This window comes from Musca vetustissima, unplaced genomic scaffold (genome assembly GCF_032173495.1).
Source record: "Musca vetustissima isolate MV318-11 ecotype Yass unplaced genomic scaffold, APGP_CSIRO_Mvet_v1 utg436, whole genome shotgun sequence".
In the NCBI taxonomy this organism is placed as follows: domain Eukaryota; kingdom Metazoa; phylum Arthropoda; class Insecta; order Diptera; family Muscidae; genus Musca; species Musca vetustissima.
Window position 1 is genome coordinate 1 of NW_026878252.1, and position 10,630 is coordinate 10,630.

The 10,630-nt window shown below is 32.5% G+C and overlaps 1 protein-coding gene across 1 annotated transcript; it reads left to right on the plus strand.

Moving 5' to 3' along the window:
- Window positions 1-5,985: 5,985 nt before the first annotated feature.
- Window positions 5,986-7,044, plus strand: LOC133323074 (ATP-dependent DNA helicase pif1-like; the record flags this gene model as incomplete). The annotated part of the gene is made up of 1 exon (XM_061532032.1): window positions 5,986-7,044. A coding segment is annotated over exon 1 (1,059 nt), but the record flags the coding sequence as incomplete, so codon positions are not given.
- Window positions 7,045-10,630: the final 3,586 nt, after the last annotated feature.

Consider the following 10,630-nt stretch of genomic DNA (forward strand, 5'->3'; position numbering starts at 1 on the left):
CCAGTGTTGCCAATTTAGCACTTTTAATGCTAGATTTAGCACTTTTTAAACTCGTTTAGCACCAAAAAAAATTGATCTAGCACCTAGCATCTTTTTTAGCATTTTTTATTTTTTCTGAATATTTTCAAAATTTTCCGTTTATTTGGTTTTATACCAAAAAAATTTTCGATTCCACATAGACAAATTGATTTTTTTTTTTCTAAATCGGTTGGCTACCCTAAAGGCTACCCTAAATAAGGATTTTTACACATAGGATATCCCATTTTCAATACCGAAATCGATAAACTAGAAATATTAGAATTTCAAAGATTTTTAGTTCTATTATGTAATAAATACATATGTAAACCGACTAACATCAATCCCTACACATGTCATTCTGCAAATCGATTTTATGTATGGAAGCTATGAAGCTATATCTAAACCTGAACCGATTTCAACGAAACTTGCCACATATTAATTAATATTAACATCGGTAGGTTGTGTCTATCGGCCTAGCTATGGGTCCTTACTGCACCATTTACTTAAAATCGGACGAAAATATTTAAATGACATATATGAAAATCTTAACCGATTTTCACGAAAATTATCACACATCATTTTAGACTTAATTCGGTACGCTATGTCAAAATTCGTCTTAATCGAAAAATATAAAGGGCTTGTGTGCTACATTAACGCAAACTCGAACGAAAATATAAATGGGAGCTATATCTAAATCTGAACCGATTACGCGAAACTTAGCACACATAATTGTAGGCTTACTTCAGTACGCTTTGCCAAATTTCGTGCAACTATGGTGCACCATTTACCTAAAATCGGTCGAAACTATATATGAGAGCTATATCCAAATCTGAACCGATTTTCACGAAACTTTGAGCACTTTATTCTAGACTTAATTCAGTGCGCTATGCCAAAATTCGTGCAAATCGAATGATTTTCAGGGGCTCTGGTGCACCATTTACATTAAATCGGACGAATATATATGGGAGCTATATCTAAATCTCAACCGATTTTCACCAAACTTAGCGCACATCATTCTACACTTAATTCAGTACGCTATGTCGAATTTCGTGCAAATCTAATGATATATAGGGACTCTTTCGCACAATTTACCTTAAATCGGACGAATATATATGGGAGCTATATCTAAATCTGAACCGATTTTCTCCAATTTCAATAGGGTCCTTGGCCAAATAAATGAGCTGTACCAAACAACATCCAAATCGGATTATAAATGCGACTTGTACTTAGTTTACAAATTAACATCAACAGACGGACGGACATGCATAAATCGACTCAGAATGTTATTCTATGCTTATTCTCAAAAGGGGCCATGGGTCTATCTCGATTTCTTTTGCCTGTTACAAACATATGCACAAAGCAGTAATACCCTGAACCACAGTGAGGTGAAGGCATAAAGAGGGCAAATGTGTGTACAGTATTAATTAGTGTATACAGTACAAATTATTTAAATCGCTTCGTACTCGAATTGTACGAATACTGTCATCAGTTATGTGTACAGTACTAAGTAGTGTATACAGTCCACACGTATTCTGACATCAGTACCACTTTTTTGATTCTGATATTTCCAACTTTATCATTTTCCTAAAAACAAATTGGAAATTGGCAGCACCTACATAATGGTGGTTTGTGAACTTAGTAAACATCTGTGGTTTGTATATTTACTAACACTTTGCTATAATTGCCAATTCCAATTCTTTGCTATAATGCCCCTATCAAAAAATTAAGTACCCTATGTTACCACAAATGTACTCAAAAATCGACTGTGAAAATTTCATGAAAATCCGTTCAGTAGTTTAGGAGTCTATAGCTAACACTGATCAAACAAACAAACAAACAAACTAACAAACAAACATTTTTATATATATAGATATATATATATATATAAATAAATTGTCCAAACAGCAAATAATGAGCCTACAATGCGATTATTTAAATTTCGATTAAACCGACCGATATTTATATAGATGCACCGATTTATATTTTTCCAAATTATTATACTCAAATGCTCGATTGAACAGCGTAACGAACTAAGTCTGAAATAACGTAATCGGTTAATATATCTATATATATAGCATTCATTATCCGTATTGTATAAATCTATTTGGCCCTATTGAAAATCGTGAAAATCGGTTCCTATCTATATATATAAAAATGAATTTCTGTTTGTTTGTTTGATCAGTGTCCCCTATAGACTCCTAAACTACTGAACGGATTTTCATGAAATTTTCACAGTCGATTTTTGAGTACATTTGTGGTAACATAGGGTACTTAATTTTTTGATAGGGTCAGGGGAACCAATAGCCCCCATACAAATTGCCCCCTTTATTTGATAAGAATTTGTAATTTATAGAAAAATTTTAGTAAATATACAAACCACTGATAAAGATTATACAATGGTGAATATACTTATTTTAGCAACTCCATAAACCTCTTTTTTATGAGTTGCCAATTCGCAATTTGTATGTTGAATGTGATGGTGGAAATGATAAACGTAAAAATGTGAGAGTGAGTTCTACTGAATGAGAAGTACAGTTTATAATTGTACTGTATGCCTAAATTAGGCTATTGACAAAATGTGTGTCCTATTGCTTGTATTTGCTAAGCTTTTTATACCCTTCACCAATCTGTGGTACAGGGTATTATGGCTTTGTGCATATGTTTGTAACAGGCAAAAGGAAACGAGATAGACACATGGTTCCTTTTGAGCATATGCTTAGAATCACTTTCTGAGTCGATTTATGCATGTCCGTCCGTCTGTAGATGTTAAATTGTAAACAAAGTACAGGTCGCATTTATGTTCCGATTTGGATGAAAGTTGGCAGAAGTCACTTATTTGGCCCAAGGACGAACCCTATTGAAATTGGGAAAAAATCGGTTCAGATTTAGATATAGCTCCCATATATATTTTCGTCCGATTTAAGGTAAATGGGGCACCAAAGTCCCTCTATATCTTTATATCTTTCGATTTGCACGAAATTTGGCACAGCGTAATGAATTAGGTCTAGAATGAAGTGTGTTAAGTTTCCTGAAAATCGGTTCAGATTTAGATATAGCGGAGATTTTATATAGCGGAGATTAATAAGAAAATGACAATACAAACAAGTTTGTGATCTTATGTGTCTAAATCGATATTTTCAAATATTCGCAGAAGTATCCAGCGATACTTTTTACATTTTTGCAAAAAAAAAAATTGTATAGCTTGGAAATTAATAGCGGATACTTTAAGAACTTTAATGACGTATTACTAATATTGCAGGGAATAACTTTTAAATATGAGTTTTTTGCATATTCTTCTTTTTGTATCTGAAAAGGTAGCACTACATGTATACAAGCTTTATATCTTAAAAATCTGGTAGTGGCCACGTAATAATTAAGATAAAAACTATAGTAAATTTTTTTTGATAAGCTCTCGATTCGTTTCAAATATTTTTGAATTTTTTTATTTCAAAATACTTAGATATACTTCACTTAAGATGTTTAATGTGAAAATAGAAAATTATTGCAGGCAAATTTTCCATAAATAACAGTTTTCATGAAAACAAACATCGACTTGAAGTGGTTACATAATAAGAACATTGTGTCAATATTTACATTACTGCAATTTTTTTAATTTTTTACGAAACAAAGTTAAGTAAACTAAGCACCGATAAAATCATTTACAGATAACCAATTAAAAAAATCTGTAAAATATATCAAAATTGGCAACGATTTGTACAGCACACTTAACATTCGGAAAATTACCATTAATAAAAAAAGTTTCGAATGTACCAGAAATCTATATATAAATCAATTTCTGTTTGTCTGTTGGATCAGTGTTACCTATACACTCCTAAACTACTGAACGGATTTTAATGAAATTTTCACAGTCGATTTTTGAGTGCATTTGTGGTAACATAGGGTACATAATTTTTTGATGGGGGCCGGGGTAACAGTAGTCCCCATACAAATTGCCACCTAAGTTTATTAAAATTGACCATGTTGAAAATAGGCAGTGGTAGAAATTTTAGTAAATATACATATCACAGATATTTATTATCCAATGGTGAATATACAGAGTTCACTAAGTTCACAAACCGTTTTTCACTAGGAGTTGCCAATCTACAAGTTGTTTTTACGAAAATGCTGATGGTGAAAATGATAGGGGCAGAAATATCAGATACTGAATAAAAAGTTCAATATATAAATGTACAGTATGCCGAATAATAAAATGTAATAAATGTACAGTACACAAAGTGTGCTATTGTGTCCTATCAGTTGAATTTGGTAAGCATTTTTATACCCTTCACCACACTGTGGTACAGGGTATTATGGTTTTTGTGCATATGTTTGTAACAGGCAAAAGGAAACGAACTAGACACATACGGTTCAGTTTTAGATATAGCTCCCATAAATATTTTCGTACGATTTAAGGTAAATAGTGCACCAAAGTCCCTATCCTTCGAATTGCACGAAATTTGGCATATCGTACTGAATTAAGTCTATAACGATGTGTGTCAAATTTCATGAAAATCGGTTCAGATTTAGATATAGCTCTCATATATATTTTCGTCCGCTTTTTGGTAAATAGTGCACCAAAGTCCGTATATATCCTTCGATTTGCACTAAATTTGGCGTAGCGTACTGAATTGAGTATAGAATGATGAGTAGTGAGTTTCGGGAAAATCGGTTCGAATTTAGATATAGCTCCCATATATATTTTCGTCCGATTTAAGGTAAATGGTGCACGGAAGTCCCTATATATCCTTCGACTTGCACGAAAGTCCATACGATGTGTGTCAAATTTAATGAAAATCAGTTCAGATTTAAATATATCTCCCATATATATTTTCGTCCGATTTAAGGTAAATAGTGCACCAAAGTCAGTACATATCCTTCGATTTGCATGAAATTTGGCATAGCGTACTGAATTAAGTCTTGAACAGTGTGTTTTAAATTTCGTGAAAATCGGCTCAGATTTAGATATAGCACTCATATATATTTTCGTCCGATTTGTGTAAATGGTGCACGGAAGTCTCTATATATCCTTCGATTTGTGATAAGTTAGATGAAATTGGTACAGATGCAGCCATAGTTTCCATATTTATTTCGAACGGGTGTCTGATTGAAATTATATTTTTAACAGTGCGATTATAAATGTCATAGAATTCTTACATTTTTGCAGGAAAAAAGTATGAAGGTTGGAAATTATTAATTAGCGGATACTTTATGAACCCCAATGAAATACTACTATGATTGCAGGAGATAAATTTTAAATATGAGTTTTGTACCTGTAAATAGATACAGTACCTAAAAGCGTAGTACTTACATATATACACGTTTTATATTTAACAATTTACCTAAATCAACCACTTACAAATATTCGTTCAAAAATTTAATAAACACTTACGTTAATTTAAATGTGAGGACTTATTACATATATCCAGGTCAATATCTAATTTCCACTTTTTTAACACTTTTTTCAATATTACCTCTTTCTTATAAATTTTTAAACTTGAATTATGGGTAAACTACCTGAACACTAATTTTAACTAATAACAATTTTATGGAAAAGGTACCTGTTTTTAAATTATTTTCCCATAACTTATTACCTATTTTTTATAAATTTTTAAAACTGCAATGGGTAAACTACCTGAATACTTATTTTTATCAAATACAATATTAACGGAAAAGGTACCTGTTTTTTAAATACGATAAAATGTTTACCTATGTGGCATAAATATAATGTCGCCAAATATTTGTGGTTCAGTTGAATAATAGATTCTAAAAGTATTGAACGTGTATTTTTTAAATTAATCGTAATAATTACAATGCCACCAAAAAAATCGTGTCTTTCCAAACAAACGAAAAATGCAATGATCAAGAAATCGCAGAGAGAACACGACACACACAAAAGAATTGGAAATTTACCTGGGAGAAAATTTGCCAAAGTTGCAACCTGAACAAAAAAATATCTACGATTATGTAATGGATGCTATAATAAACCAAACCGGTGGTTTACATTTCATAGATGCACCCGGTGGAACAGGAAAGACATTTCTTATTTCACTGATCTTAGCCAGCGTCCGGTCTCAAGGTAATATTGCGTTAGCTATTGCATCTTCAGGAATCGCCGCAACACTTTTGGATGGTGGCAGAACTGCACACTATGCACTGAAATTACCATTAAAATGGCAATTTTCTGAGGATTACACATGCAACATCAGAAAGAATTCATCAATGGGTAAAGTTTTACAAACGTGCAAAATCATAGTATGGGATGAATGTACCATGGCACTTAAAAAATCTTTAGAAGCCCTCAACCGCACTTTACAGGATTTGCGGAACACCAATTTATTTGGAGGTGCTCTTATTCTACTAGCTGGAGATTTTCGTCAAACTCTACCTGTCATTCCGGATTCAACACCAGAGGATGAGCTGAATGCATGTTTAAAATCTTCTTTCCTTTGGAGTCGTGTTAAAACGCTTAAATTAACTACAAATATGCGTGTAGCTCTTCAAAACGATACATCAGCTTTACAATTTTCTAATCAATTGCTAGATTTAGGAAATGGAAAAATGCCAGTCAATCCAGCAACAAATTGCATTACATTTCCGCCCGACTTTTGTAAAATGGCACAATCTATTGAAGATCTTATTATTTCCATATTTCCAAATATTGACCGCAATTTCAAAAATACGCAATGGTTATGTGAACGTGCATTATTGGCTGCTAAAAATGTTGACGTTAACTATATAAACAACATTATCCTGAATAGAATCGGTGGAAGTATAAAAACATATAATTCCATCGATACCGTAATGGAGGAAAATGATGTCGTCAATTATCCAATTGAATTCCTAAATTCACTCGATCTTCCAGGTTTTCCACCATATGTGCTGCAATTGGAAATTGGTGTACCTATCGTTTTATTGCGAAACATTGATCCTCCAAAGCTATGCAATGGAACTCGACTTGCTGTGGAAAAATTACACAATAACATAATCGAAGCCACTATCATAACTGGAAAATATAAAGGCGAAAACGTAATGCTACTACGAATTCCAATGATAACATCCGAACTTCCATTTAACTTTAAACGTTTACAGTTTCCTGTTCGATTAGCCTTTGCAATGACAATTAATAAGTCGCAAGGTCAATCTCTTAAAGTCTGTGGATTAAATTTAGAAAATCCGTGTTTCTCACATGGTCAGCTTTATGTTGCATGCTCCCGAGTGGGAAATCCATCAAATCTTTTTATTTATGCTCCTGACGGAAAAACTAAAACCATCGTCTATCCAAAAGCATTAGAATAATAATTAAGTTAATAATATTAGTATTAAGAAAATTATTAACAAATGTATTTAACGTATTTGATAGTATGTTACAAGCTAGAAATTAACGACTTAAGAAAAATATACTCAATAAATCCAAACCTAAAAAATATTTTTTTTTTATTTTATATATTTCACATATTTTTTCTATTATATATATGTACTAATATTGGCATTATAATTTTTAATTTTTGTCAGTTTGTCGTAAAAAAACAAAACAAAAATATTGAAAGAAATAGTGTGTATTTTCACTATAAATTTTTTGGTCATTCGGAAGACACGTTAAAAGTCGGATTGTGATCAATCATAAGATGTGCTAAAATAGTTAGTTATCATATTAAGTGTCATTATCTGTAGTGTTAATGAGGGCATATAAAAACCAAGTAGCTGCATATAGGTGGCTATTCAACTTTAACGTTGATAACTTTAGTAGGTGCAGCGAAGCGCCACGGGTCCAGCTAGTATAAGATAAATTGTACATACGTTTACTCGGTGGGACGAAATTCTATAATGTGTGTAAACTGGTCATAAACATGATAGACGTTGCTTTTATACATATATGTAAAAATAGTATAACCAATAACGACAATAAAATGCATTAGTAACATATCGACGCCTCCGAATCATAGTATCCTAAGTCTGAAATGTGAGTTTTTCAGTAGATGCTTTTTTCTTTAATCGTACGTGCCATGCTAAGTACATTTTTCCTTTTAACTTTGGTTTGGATTGGCCGATGATTACCAAGGAATTTAGTTCAAGGAGATCGAGATTCGCTAAGAACTACGCAAAATAACGCAATTCGTAGATCATACGGCGCAGAATGGATGAGACTAGGTCGACAGAACCAGGAATTTAGAACTGAAGACCAGCAACGTGATACTGCTGCACATATGCAAAGGAGAGAAAATCCAGAATTTCGTACAGCAGAAAAAGAAAGTAACACTATCGATCATTCCCGAAGACGTCAGAATGAGTTGTACCACAGAGAGGAGCAAGAAAGGAATACTTTAGCACATTCCCAAAGGCGACAGGACGCAATATACCATGAGCAGGAACAACAAAGGAACACTACTGAACATACACGTAGACGTCGGGATGAGTTGTACCGCAGAGAGATACTTTAGCACATTCCCAAAGGCGACGGGATGCAGCATACCATGAGCAGGAACAACAAAGGAACACAACCGAACATACACGTATACGTCGGAATGAGTTGTACCGCAGAGGGGAGCAAGAAAGGAATACTGCAGCGCATTTTCAACGATGCCAGGACCCCATATATCACGATACCTTTTGTCCCTTTTAAGAAGCACCTCTACATCTGACCAAGTGAAAAATTTAGTGTAGGTTGCAGAATGACATGTTTATGGATCCAATTTAATTTTACTGGTCCTTCAAAAATGCAACGTCAGTTAGGATTCACCAGTTGAATATACCCAAAGTGGTGAAGGGTATCATATAGTCGGCCCGCCCGACTTTACTACTTTCCTTACTGTTTTTTTCCTTTTTTTGGATTTTTGCCTCACGTCATTTGTCAACCATGAACCAAAATGTTATAAAATTTTACTGGTGTAAAACCCCGTCCGACTTCTGACCTTTCCTTACTGTTTTTTTTTTTTCTTTTTTTGAATTTGGGCTCACGTCATTTGTCAACCATGAACCAAAATGTTATAAAATTTTACTAGTGTAAAGCTCACAGTCCCTATATTTGAAATATACAAGGATTTTCCTTTTTACTGAAATAAACTTTTTGCCACAAATTTGGGTTCCTGGCCCATAGTGGACCAGCTGAATTTTGCCTATAATTATGAATTTATATATTTAGTTCTCTACATTCCGTTTCTGTTATTTTGTTCCAATTTTCAATTAAATTTCAAACTGCACTGCAATAATAAAATCATAATGACTATATCTTAATATGTTTTGATGTTTCTGAAAAATTAGAAGTCCTTGAGAATGTTTGACAAATGGATTACTAATCAACTAAATACTTATATCCACAACACATCAAGCAAATAACTTAATATCAAATATAGGTATTAAAAAAAATAGTTTTAGAAAAATTACCATTATTCATCTAGTAATTTTTTCGTATATAGTAATTTTCAAAATGTAATAAAAGATTTAAAAATTCCTCTTCAATTAATTTATACAAATCTTAGTTTTCATTATTTTCTAATTAAAAAAATATTACAAAGCAACTTGAAATACTCTAACGAAATTATCTACCTTTCAATGTCAAGAGCAATTGAGATAAATTGTAAAATTAGAAATGAAAGTCGGAGTAAAATGAAAATCACTTAAACGAATTAGTGATTTTGTGAAGGAGATTAAGAGAATATGGTTTAAAACAGAGCAGAAGAAAAACAAAGCTTAGGGGAATGTAAGTAGCTGATTTTAGTAAGATTAACAAATATTTTACAAAGTGGTCATCACAAATAAAATCAGTAAGGAAAGGCAAAAATCAGACGGCAATCAGACTAAAGAGCCTTATTGTAAAACATGACACTCTGGAGGTTGTGTGATAAATTATAGATTACATGGATTATACCAATTGTGACATTTTCAAATAGATGTCAATTTCATCATCATCATCATCATATACATATTTTAAAGATTATTGCCAGGGAGGATATGCCAGCTATTCGTGTTAAAGATAGACAAATAATAGACATTTTGTCATACGCCAAAATTCATATTGATTATGATGCCAATGGAGTTAAAATGAAAATTCATCTAAATTCGAATACGACATTTTGATCGATGTCAATCTAGGAGAAAGTATGATTTAGTGTGTCCAACATAAATAACACTTATGTTGTGTTATGTTTATTGACGTTTGCTCACAACATGACATTTGACAAATACAAACGTCTGTATTTCGGTAGAAGGCATTTTACGGCAATTTAGGAAAAATGTAATAACTATTATTTATATTTGTATCGCTTGTCTAGGATTATTAGTTTCGTCTGTCATAAGTTTTATAAGCTTGAGGGTAGTTTGTTGTTAATTCTTTTTTTAGATTTAAATAAATTTTATCTTTAATCTGAAAGACCACCCCTATCAAAAGTTCGTTTATGGTGTCGTATACGTGTTTAGCAACACGTTTTCATGTCACTCATACGCCAAATAGTAAGGAAAATTCATAAGTCGGACGAACCGACTATATGATACCCTTCACCACTTTGGGTATATACAAGAGATGTTAATATCTACAATACTATAGAATCGGGCGAAATTAAATCTATCTATCTAGATAGACATTTGAACCAATTTAAACCAGTAAGGAAAGTAGTAA